At 43.0% G+C, this 18,245-nt stretch overlaps 1 protein-coding gene across 25 annotated transcripts in view; it reads right to left on the bottom strand.

The window, feature by feature from the left end:
* DOCK9 (dedicator of cytokinesis 9) overlaps positions 1–18,245 on the bottom strand; it is a 279,424-nt gene that overhangs the window by 116,868 nt on the left and 144,311 nt on the right. For all 25 annotated transcript variants that reach the window (XM_044250022.1, XM_044250019.1, XM_044250010.1 and 22 more), the window contains exons 3-9: positions 16,724–16,813; positions 12,974–13,056; positions 10,892–10,961; positions 8,977–9,072; positions 7,872–8,006; positions 1,814–1,988; positions 819–886 (exon numbers count right to left, since the gene is read on the bottom strand). In XM_044250022.1, the coding sequence (XP_044105957.1) occupies positions 819–886; positions 1,814–1,988; positions 7,872–8,006; positions 8,977–9,072; positions 10,892–10,961; positions 12,974–13,056; positions 16,724–16,813 (717 nt within the window). The remainder of the gene's footprint in view (positions 1–818; positions 887–1,813; positions 1,989–7,871; positions 8,007–8,976; positions 9,073–10,891; positions 10,962–12,973; positions 13,057–16,723; positions 16,814–18,245) is intronic.

The following is an 18,245-nucleotide window of genomic DNA, read 5'->3' on the forward strand; positions in this document are numbered from 1 at the left end:
CTGCCACAGACCATCCTCTTTGGAAGTGTGTCTATGGACTTGAAAATGGGGAGCACATGTGTGAACACAGTGAGTACCAGCTTAACATGGGAACCTCTGGGGCACCTGGGTGGCTCAGTCGGTTAAGGGTCTGACTCTTAGTTTCAGCTCAGACCATGATCTCAGAGTCGTGAGATCAAGCCCAGCATCAGGCTCATTGCTCAGGGCAGAGTCTACTTGAGATCTACAGACTCTCCCTCACACTCTGCCCCCCCAACCCCTCCCTACTTTCTCTCTCTAAAATAAATAAATAGGGGCACCTGGGTGGCTTAGTTGGTTAAGCGTCTGACTCTTGATTTGGTTCAGGTCATGATCTCAGTGTCATGAGACTGAGTACGACATCAGGTTCCTTGCTCGGCACAGAGTCCGCTTGAGATCCTCTCCCTCGGCCCCTCCCCCACCCTCCCCACACTCTCTAAAATAAATAAATGAATAAAATCTTTAAAAAACAAAACACAGGAACCTTTATTGGTGCATTTTTGTTATTTCTTCAATACCTGTGATTTGGTATTAAATATTATGGAGGGTCAGGAACAAGGAATAATAAAAAGAGAATAATTTATAAGGCACTTTCTGGAAAACAGACTAAAATTTGACTCAGGTCAGTATTTAACCTCACTTCATATTCAGCTCAGAAAATAGAAAGCACAACATCTTTTTAATGATTTACTACAATGTAACTGATGACCATTTCAACAGATTCTATCCTGGACAGACTTAGGAAATGAGAAATATTTCAATACCAATCTACAAAGAGCAGAAGCAGCAGATGATATTACCTTGGCAAGTTCAGGCAGGTAGCTATCTAAACCAGAACCAGAACCTTCCAATTTGCTTTGTTCATCATCTGAAATTGCAAAACAAATGATTTGAGTCACTTGTAATCGAATGTATTTTATTTAAAGCAGGAAGTCAAAGGCCACTTCTCCTTTGCACCCTTGAACACAGCAGTTTTCAACTCTGGATGCCAATTAAAACCACCTCAGAGCTTTTTAGAAAAATACTGATGCCCAGGATTGAGAGTCAAACATTTAATAACTGACGCAGTATGGACACTGTCTAAAAGGAACAAAGCTCCAGCCCACATGGCCACATCCATCAGAGCCACTCAAAGTCAGGCCTGCCCAGGTCCCACCCCAGGCCAACTGAATCAGGGTCTCCGGTGGGACAAAGGAAACAGAATTTTTTTTGATGTTTCCAGGAACTTCTAAGGTACAGCCAGGGTTAAGAATCACGTGTCTAAGGGCTTGAAATAAAACATGAATTGTCAAGAACATAGCCAGGTTTTTCCCACATTGCCCATCTTAATTCTGTCTTTAAAATTCTAAAGTATTAAGATAAATGGAATGGAAATAACTATACTTAGTATTTTAAATGCTGACTCTGTGCCAGGAACTCAAGATACATAATCTTATTAAATCCTCCCATCAACCAGCAAATTCCATTTGATTCCCATTTCACAGATGGGTAAAACCAAGGTCTCAGCTTGCCCAGGGTCTCAGAGCCAAAAAATGGTATTGCTGAAAAAATGGTACTGAACTCCCATCTTCTTTTCTGCCCCCCCCCAAAGCCATGGTTCTTCCCATTACATGATTTCCTGATAAAACTGTTGTCAGGGTTGTAAATTCCAATGTAATAAAACCCTCACTGACAAGCTCTCTGCAGAGCTCCCATCTGTCCCCCTGCTCACTTACCTGTGCAGTATGTCTACTTCTGTGCCCTCTGACAAAATTAAAGACACCAACTTTGTTGGCGAGAAAGCGGATCTACGTACCTTCATGAGAGTCTCCATTTCGCTTTTCTTGCATTGCAGCTTCAAAGTTGAGCTGGAGAATCTTGTTTAGAATTGTGATCCATTCCTCCATTTCTGCTTCACTGTCTGCTGCCAAAAGGTAACTGCTTTTGTCCTGCATCTTGAGCTCAAAAGCAAACCGCCTGACTTTGTTGTTCTGAAATTGAAAAGGAGTAAAAGAGACACATTTTAAGAGAAGGGGAATGGCCTTAAAATTTTTTCTCTTTATTATTGACTGGCAGGTGGTGCCTCATTGGCATGTGAGGCAAGCCCCTTCCCTGCAGACCCCATCACCATCCATACCTTCCCTGCTTTTACTGTCTCCATAATTCTATTTTCCCATTTGACACATTATGCATTTTACATATTTATCCTATTAGTTGTCTGTCTCCTCAAATGGAACAAGAGCTCCTTAGGACGGAGATTTCTTTTGTTCAAGGCTACAGCTGTGTTTCTGGAACACTGTCTGGCACACAACAGGCTTTTGAAAAAATATTTATTGAATGAGTGAAATTTCACTGAAAATTTTCAACTCCTCCAGCTCCCTTTTTTAAAAAAAATTTTTATGAAATAGTGTGTCGTATCATATTTTTAAAAGTGAAACACAATTTTTTAAAAAACCAAACCATTATCTATCGATATACTTGACTTCCTTTTCTGGAACTTTCCCATCGTTTTTGAGTCACCAAAGGTATTTGGATACCATGTCTACAGCCTTCCCTCTTGCCTCCAGTTTTTATATGTATAAAATGCCCAGCTCCAAATACAAAAACAGAAGCCACATGCTTTAAATGATGAGAATGCATGTGCCTCATGTCAGGGTTTCTCCACCTTGGCACTACTGACGTTCAGGGCCGGTAATTCTTTGCTGTGGGAGCTGTCCTATGCACTGCAGGATGTTTAGCAGCACCCCTGGCCTTACCCACTACATTCCAGGAGCATAATCCCAGTTGTGAAGATCAAAACATGTCTCCAAATAGTAACAAACCTCCCCTGGTGAGCAAAAGCACACACACACAGACCCACAGACACACAGACACACAAACACACAAACACACACACACCCCTCCCTCACCAAGGGACAGCACTAGACAACAGCTCAGCCCAGGACTGTGATCAGGTCCTTGCATGCACAAACCGAGGACAACCTGTAGGGGGCAGAGCAGCCCAGGCCCACTAGATGCTGGCGGGTTAGCGGAAGTCCCCTAGGGCTGCTCAGCATAGGTGGCAGGGATAGGCTGACCCTCCCCAAGGCGGGCTATGTTCTTTGGTACTTCTCAGACACACACAGCATGACACCACGCCAGGCTGTGTTCTTTGGTACTTCTCAGACACACACAGCATGACACCACGCCAGGCAAGGTCAAATTCCCTCGCACAGCCTGCCCACTGTGGCCGCCTCCCTTCATGTCAGGGCCAGAACCAGACAGGAGTCAAACGCCTGGCTGTGAAATGGGTTTTCTGTTCCACTCACAGCCATGAAAATAAGTTAAAAGTCGGGGAGACGTCAGGTCTTGGTCTGCACTGTTTCTTTTTATCAGCCTCAGCATCCTGATCTGAAAATAAGTCTAATCAACTTCAAGGTTTGAAAATGCTTTTGAGGCCTTAAGATTCTACACTGGGATTTTGTTCAGGAAAATTCCAGTTTATGCATTTCTTTGAACCCACAGCATTCATCAGCTACTTTTTTAAAATTACGATGTCCAAAAACAATTTAAACACACACACACACAAACTGTTGGCACTTAGCTTACAAACAAATCTGGATAAAAACAAATTACTTAACATTTTTGAAGCCTTGGTTACAATTCATTAAACACTTAACACCATTGGCCACGTCTACAAAAAGCCTATAAAGAAAGTGATGTCCCCTGAAGTCAGAAGCTCAGGTTACAAAGGCCATGGCAGGACAGAGTGACAGCCCAGGGATGCTGGACGCATCTCCTAACCACTGTGACACAGGTGACCAAACTCTTAATAGATTTAGTTTTGTTTTAAACTTCTTTTAAAAGTCAATGCCAGAAGATTTAACTGAAAAGTAACTTAAAAGGTCTCTCAACTCAAGAATACAAATGAAACTCCTACTTGAAAATCCCACACAAGTTAATTCACCGTCATTGACAATTCATTCTGGTACCGCCTACTTTACACTGTGAATAAACTATTTTGATGCAATCTGGTTTCTACCAAAGCTGCTTTCAGGTGGGGGGGGGGGGTGGCGTCACCCACGTGCCAGTGAGCAGTTGACACTTCAGTGAACGTTGTTATCTGGTGCGATCACCTTGATCTAAGGCCCCAAAACACCTTCATGGATTCCATTATTTGGAGGGGGGTATCTCCTGAGTAGTGTTTTGGGTTTTTTGTTTTTAAACTGGTTTCCAATCATTTAAAATACCAAGGTTTAAGTAAAATTTTATATTTCTGGATTTCGTGGGGCAAAAAAAAAAACCAAAACACCAGATCATTTGGCAACCTTGAGCTGGTAGTTCTGTCCAGCAGCATCAGCCACAGCTGAGAGGCACAGGCCCCACAAGACGGGGCCATTTGTGGTCCTGTTGGTCATGGTTCTCAGCATTCCCTCTTACTCTACACTCAGGCCTCTCCTTTTACTTAATTTTCCTGCTTGGCTCCTGTAGACATCTGAGTCGGGACCCCTAACTTCTGTTGCTGGGCTGATGACATAACAGGATCTGGATTTATTCTCCCATCGTTAACTACTAGAAAACAGAGCAGAATCGATGAAAACAACTGTCTCCAGATATCTGACAACAGGTAGGGCAGGCGGGGGATCCCTGTTGGACAGGAAGTAAATGAGGTGAGCCCAAGCAGCACCTCAGCATTGCACTGGAGGCGGTATCCGTGTTGCAGCCCAGGAAGGGGAACCTGGCAGAGGCCTGCAGTCTCCCCGAGTTAATGAGACTGACCAGAGTTCAAAAAGACCAAGATACAGGACACAGTTTCCAGAATGAGAGCTCTCTCACAGTTCGTAGCACGTAAGACAAAAGAAACCCCAATTTAGTAGCAAACAGAGGCACACATACATCATGTGTACATTTTCCATTTGCATGTTATGCCTTAACAAAAAAGTTTACCAAAAAAATAAAAATGAAACAAACTAACATAAATTTCAGGTCCTTAGCGGTAAAGAGAAGATGGAGAAGAACAGGGATTAAGAATAGCATCAGCCCGGGCACCTGGGTGGCTCAGTGGGTTAAGCCTCTGCCTTTGGCCCAGGTCATGATCTCAGATTCCTGGGATCCAGGCCCGCATTGGGCTCTCTGCTCAGCAGAGAGCCTGCTTCCCCCCTCTCTCTCTCTGCTTGCCTGTCTGCCTGCTTGCGAACTCTCTCTCTCTCTCTCTCTCTCTGTGTCAAATAAATAAAATCTTAAAAAAAAAAAAAAAAAAAAAGAATAGCATCAGACCCCCAAAGGAACATGAGCACCCATAAGATAATGGAGTGTCTTCAAATTCTTTTTTTTTTTTTTTAAAGATTTTATTTATTTGTCAGAAAGAGAGAGGGAGAGAGAGCGAGTACAGGCAGACAGAATGGCAGGCAGAGGCAGAGGGAGAAGCAGGCTCCCTGCTGAGCAAGGAGCCCGATGTGGGACTCGATCCCAGGACGCTGGGATCATGACCTGAGCCGAAGGCAGCTGCCTAACCAACTGAGCCACCCAGGCGTCCCGGAGTGTCTTCAAATTCTAAGGTGAATTTCACCTTGGATTTCCACCTTTCAATCAAATATGAACGCAAAACCAAACATATTTGCAGGTAAGTTAACGGTCAAGATATCAGCAACTCAGATGTGATTTCTCTGGAGCTACTTGGAGGATGTGCGCCTCCAAAACAAGAAAGTCAAAAAGACTGAAGAGGACACAGGATTTCCAAAACGGGCAATCCAATGCAGGGACAAAGGCAGAGAGTGTTCAGAATGATGGCTCTCCAGAGGCCGAGAAAGCAATCAGTCTAGATTAGAGCAGGAGGGAGGCCTGCGGGAGCTAAAATGCCACCTTCCATCACAAAATGTCCACAACTGTGGAATAAAACCCAGCAGATGTGCCTCATCCCGCATTAAGGAGGCACAGCCCCAGGAAGAAGAGCAAAAAAGGTGAAAGTGATCATTTCAGGGGGGTGAGGAGTGGGTGGGCAGAGGTATGGTAGGCAGGAACGTGCCTATCCATACTGCCTTTTCGTACTGTTTGACCCAGAGGAATGTATTACTGGGCTAAGAATGCAATTTAATCTTACACATGTGAGTACATACACAAGCACACATGCCAGAGAGTCAAACCAGACAGCTGTGTCTCCAACCTCAATCACACTGGCCCCACAAAACCACCTTTCTTATGGAACCGAGCTTCAGGCCAATGTCATCAGCCAACATTGAGTCATTTTTAGGACGAATTCTCTGATAATGGTGACTGCTTCTATTGTGAGAAGTTGTCAAGGAGATTGTTCATTAATCGCACAGAGCCCTCTGTCTGAGGGCCCCCATGAGAAATGTCTGAATGATCTTCATTCTGGGATGGCTCGGACAGCTTCTGACTAATTGGACTGTTTGCGACCGTGTGCACTGTGCTGAGCGGGTCTCCCAGGGAGACAACACAGAGGCCAGTTTACCACCCACCCACAGCAGGTGTCAGGTCTCTTTAACACCTTTGCTTTTTTTTCTTAGCTAATTCCTTTCATCTCCTCCCTACTCCCCTTCCTGCTTTCAAACCCACTTCAAATTCACAGGATCCTATGTTTCATGGATCCTTGTACATTACTGCCTTAGATCTTCCTGGAAAGTGGCCGGGGAGCAGGTGGAGGGGTGGGCAGATTGGGAAACTGGCAGCTTGCTTTCAAAGACAATTCGGTTAAGTACGGAAGGACCTACATCAAACTGGTAACAGCAGCTCTGTAGGAAATGGAGGGACTAGGATGGAGAGGAAGCTTCAGTTTTTCTGCACAGTCTGATATTTTTTATGAGTACATTATAATAGGCGTGCATTATACGTGATCACAAATAATTTTAAGAATGACTACAATTGGAGCGCCTGAGTGGCTCAGTTGGTTAAGTGTCTGCCTTTTGGCTCAGGTAGTGATCTCAGGTTCCTGGGATCCAGCCCCGCGTCGGGTTCCCTGCTCATGCTCACTCTCTCTCTCTCTCATAAATAAATAAAATCTTTTAAAAAAAGAAGAAGCCTTCAACTGCATTAGTGCGGTAGTAACAAAAATATCTAATACTGGCTGAATCCTTACCATGTGCTAGTACTGTTCTAAGCTCTTTCAGGCAGAGGCAGAGAGAGAAGCAGGCTCCCCGCCAAGCAAGGAGCCCGATGTGGGACTCGATCCCAGGACTCTGGGATCATGACCTGAGCCGAAGGCAGTGGCTTAACCAACTGAGCCACCCAAGCATCCCCTTTTTTTTTTTTAAAGCTCTTTTTATACATTAATTAATCCTGTCAGTAACTGTATTTGGCAATTATCCATGTTAAACAAATGAGGAAACTGAGGCATAGAGAGAATCAATGATGTCTCCGAGATGACACAGCCGGTAAGTGGCAGAGCAGGGATGTGACCGCAGTCTTATCTGAAAGCCAGTGTTCTCTGACCACCCGCTATTGGTACTATGACTGTAGTGGTAAAAGTCACCACTGAGAGGCTAAGAACTGTTCTGGCTATTTCCGAATTAATTCATCCAGACCTCTCAACGTACCCTATTAAGGAAACACAATCATTATGCACATTTTACATACGAAGAAACTTTTGGTAACAGCCTGTCCCAGGTCACACAGCTGCAAAGCGGCTGAGCCACGTCTGAAACACAGGAATTCGCACGCCAGGGCGCTAGGCCCACTACAACAGAACCCGCCGGCCTTCTGTGCCAGCTTCCATCATGATGAAAAACAAGTCTTTACTTTACTCACCTGACAGTGAGCTATTTTATTCTCACCCTAAACACTGCCACTCTTGGAAGCGTGTGCTTAACTCTGCGCATTCACAGATGGCACTCTTGACAGATAAGAAAACTCCAGGACGGAACCCTAATCACAGTTACCTGAATCACGCCCATACAGGAATCCAGAAATATTGATCCTTTGGGTTCTTTGGAGATCTTTTCGTCTTTATAAAAATTCAAATTGTAGGATCCGTCACCAAGTTGAAGCAGGTGGAAAAACCGTCTTTTAAATGACTGAGAGAAGAACACACACACAGAGCTATTGTTCCAAAATGAAAAGAATCCCAATGTCTATCGATAACCCACAGCTGTATACATACGTAAAAACCACTTCTGTTCTCTCCAAAACCAACCCAATTCTGGCCAGCGCCCCAGGTAATGGTGAGTTAAGACTCTCCATCACATTTAATAATTTGAGTACATTTAAATTCTGAGGCGGGGTTCACTTAACATGCATAGGTCATTTTTCTCACCCACAGAATTTGATATTTTTACATAACCACCCAAAAGCAGTGCAGTGAGTTCCAATTTGGGATGCAGCACAGAAGGATGGAAACTTTCTCAGCTCCCCAGGGTCTCTTGTTCACACAGAACAGGAACTTTTCTCTGCCTCGTGACACTGAATGCTTTTCCAGCCTCAGGATCGCCATGGTCAGCAGTTCCCGTGAACTCCTTTTCATCTCCCTGTCCATCCTCCCTTCCATTACTTCTCCCCTCTTTATTATTTATCCTGGTCTTTCTCTGGTCCTACTTCTCTCCTGAGTGGCTTTTTATACCACTTCTGCACTTCTCTTCGCAACCCCCTTCGAATCTAACGGTCTTCCCTTCCTCAAGTTTTGCCTTTCTGACTTTGTCACAGTAGACCTCTCCAAAGGGCTTAGGTTTAGCCCCTGGGTGACAGGCCGGGAGAAGCCCTGCAACACCCTCGTTGTGCACCCATGGAAGAAAGCCCACGTTGGTGACTGCACCCTCCCACCAGCCCAATCATGGTCTCATCACGCGGGTGGGCGGAGGGGGCAGCAGAGAGGTGGGGGGAGATGGGACGGTACCAACGGGGGTTGAGCACCAGGAAGGCATCTTACTAAGCAGCCAGTGTCACTGCTGTCAGCAAGAACAGCATACCCATTCATTTTGAGCTTTATTCCCAAGACCTATAGCAGAAAGGGCTTAATGAGCAGGGAGTGCGGGGTGACGGCCGCCTTACCCTCATGGTCACGCTTATCGCACTGTTCATGTTGCCTTTGTACAACCAGCCGTGCTTGGTGATCCCGCCCTTCTGAGAGCCAAGAGAGGCAGCATCCTAGGAGAGAAGGCAAACCACAGTCAAGCTCCTACTACTACTAATCCTACTTGCTGTTGAGTCTGGTCAACAGGAAAATCATTCCATCCGTGCCAGGCTGCCCCACCCAGCCCTTTCCCTGGAGTCACCACCTGCCACAAGTCACCTTAGAGTCCACTTGGCAGTCAGAGAGAGGGAAAAGCCTAAATTCCTGAAAAAGCTGTAGCCCATTAAAAGGCAAAGCTAGCTCCAATCCAAATTTTTAAGTATTTAATGAGCCACAGAAAGTACATACCATACTTGACCGCTCAGGTTGTAAGGTCTCGCCTGGTTTCAGGAAGAATGTTTTCAAACTATACTCCCCTATAATTGGAGGACAAAAGCAAATTCCTGGAAAACTTCCCAGAGGCTCAGTTCAGGGGAAGGTGAATGAAGAAAGAAAGGAAACAGGAGGCAACAGAGAGAAAGAAGGGATGAAAGAAAGGGAGGGGACAACAGCACGGAAGGAAAGACCGACAAGAGGGCACAGAGACAACGGGGAGGAGGGGTCAGAAAAGGGACACAGCTAGAAAAACAAAGAGACTCTCCTACAGGTTGACTCGAGCTGTGGGCTCTGGTGTAGGGAGGGGAGCGTGGGGCCGCTGGGTGCTGCTGAAAATATGTAAGGCATTCACGTGTACGTCAGACAGACAGACAGATGACATGTGTACACACACGCGCGCACACACACACAGTGTGGCCAATCTGTTGCACGCTGACTCAGGGCCCTCCACACTCTCCCTCATGAGGTTCCCTTGCGGTCTCCTTGCCCCTCGAAGGCAGAGGCCGCTGGACACTTCAGTGCGGTCAGTGGGAAGAGAGGGCCACACAGAGTCACGTTACCTGGCTCATACCTCCGAAGACTAGTCTCTAAGAATCATCTTTATTGCTGTAATCAAGTAGACAATTGCAGAAAGACCCATCTTAGGTTTTGTTTTAGACCATCTCAATATTCATATTGGTGGTTTAATGTTCTTATTATTAGCAATAAGAGAAATAACTTACCTGTCCAGGATTTTACTGTTTGTTGTGTGCCTTTACATGCATTATTTCAATTGGTTCAAGTTTTTTTTTTTTAGTATCTTTTCATTTTGGATGACTACTTACTCTTCCGAGAATTATTTTATGAGTGGTTTCTAAAATAATTTGCTACCATGGATGCTTTAACATTCTTGAGTGGCTGGTGTTATGGTTTAGCTGATAATCAATGAATCAATCAATCAATAAGGACATCCCCCTACCCAACTCACAATGAGGCATCTAATAGGGAGAATGAGAAATGGATAAACAGGTTGAATCGACTTTTTAGTAGGTCTCTTGTTCAGTCACCTTAATGCTCAGTTCTCTTTATGCACTTTTCCAAGAGCAGGGGAGTGGGCTTGTTTAAAGAAAAGACAGAAAAAGCAAAGCTTCTTGGTACCATATACTTCACTCAAAGCCATTACTGAGGAAAGAGCCATTTAAAGTCTACTGGTTTGTTTCAAGATACTCTGTTGAAAAACAAGTCAAACTTAAGGTCTAAGTAATCTTGATATTTTTTAACAATGTAGCCAAATCTTATCCAGGCCTTTGAAAATGATCTTAGAACAAATAAACAAGACAAGAAGAACTTGTACCACTAAGCAGTCAAGTTGAAAGGGAGACTTTATTTCAATCAATCCAACAATACATTTAAAAAAAATTCTTCCCCTGTTTTAAGAAACATGCCAACTCCTATTTTGGCTAAATGCTGGTAATTTTCCAACCAATCTTGCAAATCTATAAACAAAATCAAATTTTAAATCTGTAAGCGATCACCTACCTCATCTTTATCAACCTCCTCATCAACTTCATAGACATGAACTGGAAGTTTATCCAACTTGGCCACTTTGCTTTAAAGAGAAGAAATAAACTTGTTTTATAATTGCATTTCTTCCCCCATCAGAGGAACCACCATTTAACAAATCCAAAGCTGGCCCACTCAGTTGAAGAACAGAATCAGCACTACTGCTTTGCAAAGTGGGTGATCCCAGATATAAAAAACCCCCAAAAGCCATGGAGAAAAGCTGGCATAAATATACTGACAATGGGGAAAGTGTAGGGGCATCTGGGTGTTTCCATTGGTTGAGTGTGTGTACTCTTGATTTCAGCTCAGGTCTTAATCTTGGGATCATGATCAAGCCCCACATGAAGTCTACTAATAAATAAGACTTGGTAGAATAACTTTTAAAAAAAAAAGATTTATTTATTTGAGAGAGAGAGAGAGACCACAAGCGGGGGAAGAGGGAGAGGGAGAATCTCAAGCAGACTCCACGCTGACCGCAGGGCCCAACTTGGGGCTTGATCTCACAACCCTGAGATCATGGCCTGAGCCAAAAATCAAGAGTCAGACACTTAACTGATTGAGCCAGCCAGGCACCCCAGCAGAATGACTTTCAAAATGAAGTTTATAAGAGAAAATGGGAAATGGGACCATGGCCTTCAGAGTGGGAGGCCCTGTCTTGATGACGACAGTGTTAACAAAAGCACAGTAATGGCGGCCAGCATTTATTAAACACTATGATCTAAGCACTGGGCTTCACATGTACTATCTCCTTCAGTCCTTTACATGATGGGGGCTGGTGTCTTGACAATAGACAAAATGACCGAGATTCACAGAGGGCAGAGTGAGCAGAAGATGCAGACAGAGTACAGAATCTATGTTCTTAATCACTGTTAGAATCCTCCCTCTCTTTCTTACCACACAACTGGAAAATTATTAATGCCAAAGATGAAATCGACCAGTGGTGAAAGGGTCTCTCTTCCAGGAAGTTCACTACATCTCATAGTCTGTTCTACGATAGCCAGGAGAATAGCGCGAACCAGACTAGCAGTGAATAGTTATCCAATCAAATGGAAAGGGATAGCAGGGATAGTTATCCAATCAAATGGAAAGAACTTAAAAAGCCCCAAGTAAGTACTGGGTAAGTATAGAACTAAGGAGCATAACCATCTGGAGAAGATAATGCGGGAAGGGAGTAATTTGAGCTGAGGTTGAAAAAGAGTCCATCGGGAAGTTGGCTGAGCACTCTTAAGGAGTGGCTGAACCACACAAATAGGAAAAACAAACAGCAGGGTCCACTAGGAATAGTTTCAATGGTTCAAACTCACAGATGCCACAAAACACAGAGGAGAACTATATTAATAGGGTCTCCATTATAGGTAAAATTTTCATTGGCAATGGTTACTTTTGAAATACAACCCATCGTTATTTGATTTTGATTTCGGGTTTCATAATCAGCTCTACCTAAATTTACCAACTGCATCATTTCACGATTTACCATTTGGTAACATAACCTCTCAAGGCAAGACCAACCTACCTGTGGTTCACTTCAATGACAACTAATCTATACAGACACCCTTGTTTTTGGTGTATTCCAGAATGCATTAACACTTTAAAGAATGTGAAAAAAATGGTCTGGGGGAAATGTTTGCTCTTTGATTTACTTTTTTTTTTTAAACATAAAACTTATTCACTATAAAGTGTTCATGTCTCTTCAAAATATTCTTTCAAAGATAAAACACACTGTAGCATTTACGTTTTCTTGGTCTTCTATTTCTCACTGACAGTACATTACCTGCTGTGCTTTGTCAGCCATATCCTGAAAAGAACCACTGGACACAAGTAAACCATGTGTTTTTTTTACCATTTACCAATCCCAGAGTGCGAGCTTTGAGTCCTACTATTGAATACCCTGAAAATCACAGCTGTTCTTTATACATATAAACCATCTAGAAATATTTTCTCCAATTACTCTGATTGCATATTAAGTTGCATATTATATACCTCTCTAAGCATTTCAAGTGCAAAAAATTGTTGCCCATGTGTATAACTCCACCTTGTGCGGTCTGACCATTTACTCACTTTGGAAGCTGTCGAAACTCTCCCGAGTAATCTTCAAACTTATAGTTCACAAGATGCCAGTCAGAGTTATAGGTTTTGATGCACTATGAGGGGGCGGATTAAAAAAAAAAAAAGCATAAGAGGAAAAGAAAAAAGATATGTGATAGCTTTTGGAGGACGTTTTGCAAAGTTTACGAATGCACACCCACGCAAACATCAAAAAGAATCCTTTCACCTCAACCCTCTTGTGCCTGAAATTCCACAGTCAGAGGATCCTGTAAAGCTTAAGAATCACTAAAACATTACCCTTTGGAACGGGTTCACTCTAAGTGACCATCATTCATGATCAGAAAGCGGGTTTTACAAGGGGACAAACCTCACCTCAGTTGCTGCATTTACATAACAAACTATGTGCTGCTTCTGACTTCAAAGCCCTGGGTTCTTCAGAAGTCATGTGCCCTCTACGAGAACATGAAAGTGGATGGAAAGTGTGACCCTAAAGACCCTTTCGGGGTGTTTACTAACATCACAGCTAGCTCTGTTATTAAGTATAATATAAATCTGCCCTCAGTTCTTCCTTCTATTTATAAGGGCCAGAGTGAGGTTATTAGGAGAAAAGATTCAGGTTCCAGTTCACAATGGTCCACAACATCACCATGTGTGCTCACATGCACGAACCAAGGTAGGGAGCTTTGCCCCTACCTTGACATTAGCATACACACTGGTGTGGCGCCCAGCATACACACTGGTGTGGTACATTTGGTGGGCTGTCCCCAAATGTACAATAGCATATGACTTATTAGGAACTGAAGCTACTTGGGAGTCAACTGCTCAAAGGATACTGAGACCCTCCTCTGTCCCCGTGAAAACCGGAAAAAATTTCCCCTATGAAAATGACTCTCCTGTACTAAGAAGTAAAAAAAAAAAAAAAAAAAAAATCATTATTATCAGAGGTAGAGACCTGAAAGTTGAAAAAGCTACAGAAATAAGCCTCCTCATTTTTTTTCTCACCTACTACTTCAGCCTAAATTCTGCTTAGAATTCCTTACTAATTAAAACTCCCAAATACCTCTCTTCTTTATCCTGTCAATGCCTCACAAATTTGCTCTTTTTGTCTAAAATGTGTAAAAACTGCCTGCCTTGGTCATTTCTTGGGGTTTTACTTTCATCACCGGACTTCCATGTCCACATAATAAAATTGTGGGTTTTTTCTGTAGGTTTATGTTTCTTATATCAATTTAATTCCTATGTCAACTAGAAGAAACCCCGGGGTGGGGGGAGAAAAGTACGTTTCTACGTCCCCTACATTGCATTAAACTACCTCACTACCCAACAGTCTCAACGAACCAGCATGGTGTCTTTCATTCATCTATCCAGGATGACCCACTGAGTGGTCCGTAGACTCAAGATTAGAAGTCCGGCCAGACTCTATGCGAAGCCCTCTATAGGCAAGGTCGTGAAGGGCAGGCAGTGTAAGATTTTTATGTTACATTCTGAAAGCAGAGAAGGGTTAGGAACAGAGGCAGATGGGGTTGCTGAACAACTTTTCAATCTCTTTGCCTGGTAGTGACGAATGATACTCTCTTATTCTTGTAAATGCTTCTCAGAAATACTTTCAAAGCATTTTCACGTTGAGAACATCTGACATCCACACTCCAAGTTACATTCCAAAGCAAGTGTGATTTCGGAATTACCTATAGGTTTGGGTTCTCCCACTATTCTCTCTAGGTCCATTAGCACAGCCAAGTCAGGTCTGACCAGGTGTGACACAGGCTGGCACAGAGAATTCTCTGAACAGAGAATAGGAACTTGTTTTTGAACAAGCACGGCAACTAAAAGCCTATCACCAAAGTCTCCAGCAGGACATTAAACCTACTCAAGTATGACATATATCTGCCCAGCTAAAAAAGAAATAAATAAGCACACACTTGTACATAAGCAGTGAATTTATGAATGTAACACCTGAGTGCCCAGATTTTTAGTATCGTAGGTAAAACAGGTAAGAAAGATAATTATTGTGTTTAAATATTTTGCATTATAAGAAATTATAAAAACACAGCTAAGCAGTTAAATAGCCAGAGAGACATTCATTTAATAAGCCCTCGTTGACAGTGCACACAGCAGACACCATCTAAATTCAAAGGCTGAGAGCACAGAACCCCTGAAAGCAAGCAACCCCACCCCTCCGGAGATGTAGAAAGCCTAGGAGATGAGGGTTACATCAGAAATCAACATCCAGAGAACTGTAACTCCAGAAAGACAGGGATCTGACTGGCTGATTCCGTGACTGCCCTTTCAAACTCGTGAAATTCAATAATATTTTGGAGTTAATACTGAAAGGTTTTTGAAGTTGTTTTAAAAAGAAAGTCATGAGGTCATTCTCGGTTGGAGCAGAGGATGGAGAGGAAGTGCTGTTTCACTCCACCCTAGTGCCAGGGTCCCCAGAGGCCTTTGTTCTGTTGGCTCCGGCAGAAGAGCTCGGAGCTGTTACTGTTCAACCTGCAGTGACTGCAGAAGTGGAGAGTCATCCCTCCAAAATCGTATTTTTTAAGCAACTGGGAGAACTGAATTAGTAATCAACAAACTGCTCCATGTCTTAAAATAAGGGGTCAACAAAACTCTTTCTGCAAAAGGCCGGATCGTATTTTCAGCTTTGAGGGTCACATGGTCGCTGCTGTAGATGCTCAGCTCTGAGTTCTAATGTGAGAACTCAGAGTTATGTTAACGGAGGGGTGTGGCTGTGTTACAATAAAACTTTATTAACAAAAACGGGCTGCAGGCCAGACACTGCCTATGGGTCGGTCCCAGTTTGTCTACATCCTGCTTTAAAATAAACATCTAAGACTATATAAACATATCTGGCTCTATTTGTCTGGAATTAATCTTCCTAATATAGTAGCAAAGGAAGTAAGACAGGACGTTCTTTTCAGAAGGATGAGAGATCATTACTTTTACAATTTTAAACACACATTTAATTTTTCGAAAATGTCAATGGAAACGAAATACTGTGATAGGATCTTCTTATTTTAGTCGGTCTTCACTTTTAAAAGCCTAACTTCCTTGTGGTAGGCAAAATTATTGATAGGCCTATGTATCATCTGAAATTCAATCAGAAAAATAGGGATAAAAATTGATTATTTTTAAATGAATGCGCACTTTGAGAAACAAAATTAAAAGACTTAATGAGTTCGTATTACCTAAAAGCACCTGGGGAAAAAAAAAACAAACACCCCAAAGTGGGGAAGAAAAAGCAATTCTAAATGCAGTACTTTCTCTTTCCTCTTTAACAAGACAATCATCACGTGCATGATCAAACTAGAGTGACAATAATCGTACGCTGACCAGAGACAGTCAGGGTCTGCTCAAGACCATCTGGCACTTCATGAACACTGAACTAGTCTTAAAAATAAGTTACAAGTGTAAACATATAAATGAAGTAAACGAATACATAAACGTGTGTTGAGTCTCCCTGAAAATAATCTCAGTAACAAAGCCTCTGCCAAAGATTTCCAGTGAGTTCCTAAGAGCGACCCCTTTTTCTACACCAGTAAGTTCTGCAGAATTCATGTTTTAAACAGCCGTCAGAAATGACCCGTGCTGACATTTCTGTGCAAGCTTCGGGCTCTGAAAATCCTATATTAGTCTCCTATTTTAACTTCCACTAAACAGATGGAGTTATGTCTCTGAGACTTTCTTGAAAATATCATTGAAATTTAAGAACGGGGAGTGTTAGCAAAAAGTGGCTTTACGGTGACGTGTGCCGCGCATTACCTCGGTAACAAACAGGCTCTGAGCTTCCTCTTGCGCATCTGCGGGAACCGTGGAGCACATGTACCGCCCCTGTCTTCTCAGAGTGGCCGTCTGCGGGGGAAAGCGCAGGCAGAGGGTTTGGTTACTCCAACATGGAAAGGCGCCAGCCAGCCTCAGAGTGCAGCAGGGCCCCACAGGGACACAGTCACTCCGCTCTCTGCCAGCCCTGTGCTTCCTCCTCCTTGCGTCCCGTACAACAGATCCCTTTGGGTACCAGAAAGTTTAGAGTGCAGGGCAATGGCCCCCCCCTTCTTTCCCAGTCGGGGACCCTGTGACCCCTCCAGGGAGCCCTTCTGCTCCTCCCCACCAGGAAGGGTAAGGGTCCCTTTCAGAATCCCTAATACTCTGCAACCCCAAGTGCTCCATCTAGTCCCACTACATTGCCTTTTGCTTGTCTTAACTGCCTTTTTCTAGTGTAAAATAGACATACCATAAAATTTACAATTTTAACCTTTTTTTTAAGATTTTTTTTTAAGTAAACTCTACACCCAATATGGGCTCAAACTCGTGACCCTGAGATCAAGAGTCTTGAGTTCCGTGGACTGAGCCAGCCAGGCACCCTGTTTTAACCACGTTCAGTGTAGAGTTCAGTGACATTAAGTACATTCACACTGCTGTGCAACAATCATCACATCTATGTCTTCTTTTCCAGTTTTATTTAGAAACAACCGACAGACATCAGTGTGTAAGTTTAAGGCATCCAGCATGATGGTTTGCTTTACATCTCTTGTGAAATGAGGACCATGACAGGTTCAGCTAACATCCACTTTTCTCACATAAATACAATAAAAAGAAAAGGGAAAGGTAAAAAGAACTTTCTCCTTGTGATCCTTGAAATCTCCTAGGATTTACTCTCGCAATAACTTTCCCATCTATCATTCAGCCATATTCACGGTGGTCATTGTGTCGTACACCACACCCCTAGTTGTTATCTTATAACTGAAAGTTTGGACCTTCTGACCTCCTTTCTCCAATTCTTCCGCCCCCTACCCTCCACCTCTCATAACACAAGTCTGATCTCTCTTTCTATGACTTATGTCTTGTTTTGTTTTATTCCACGTATAAGTGAGATCACACGGTATTTGTTTTTCTCTGTCCGACTTATTTACTTAGCAAAACGCCAGCAAGGTTCATCATGTTGCTGGAAATGGTAGGATTTCCTCGTTTCTTGTGGCTTAATATTATTCCATTGTAAATATACACCACAACTTCTTTATCCATTCATCTATCAATGGATACTCAAGTTGTTTCCATGTCTTGGCTACTGTAAATAATGCTGCTATAAACATTTTTTAATTAATGTTTTAATTTCCTTTGGATATATTCCCAGAAGGGGGATTATTGGGAGCCATATGGTAGTTCTACTTTTAATTTTTTGAGGCTCCTCCCTATGGTTTTCCATACTGACTGCACTAAATTACAATTCTACCAACAATGCACAAGGGTTCCCTTTTCTCCACATCCTTAACAGCATCTATTATCT

This window comes from Neovison vison, chromosome 5, assembly GCF_020171115.1.
Source record: "Neovison vison isolate M4711 chromosome 5, ASM_NN_V1, whole genome shotgun sequence".
Classification (NCBI taxonomy): Eukaryota; Metazoa; Chordata; class Mammalia; order Carnivora; family Mustelidae; genus Neogale; species Neogale vison.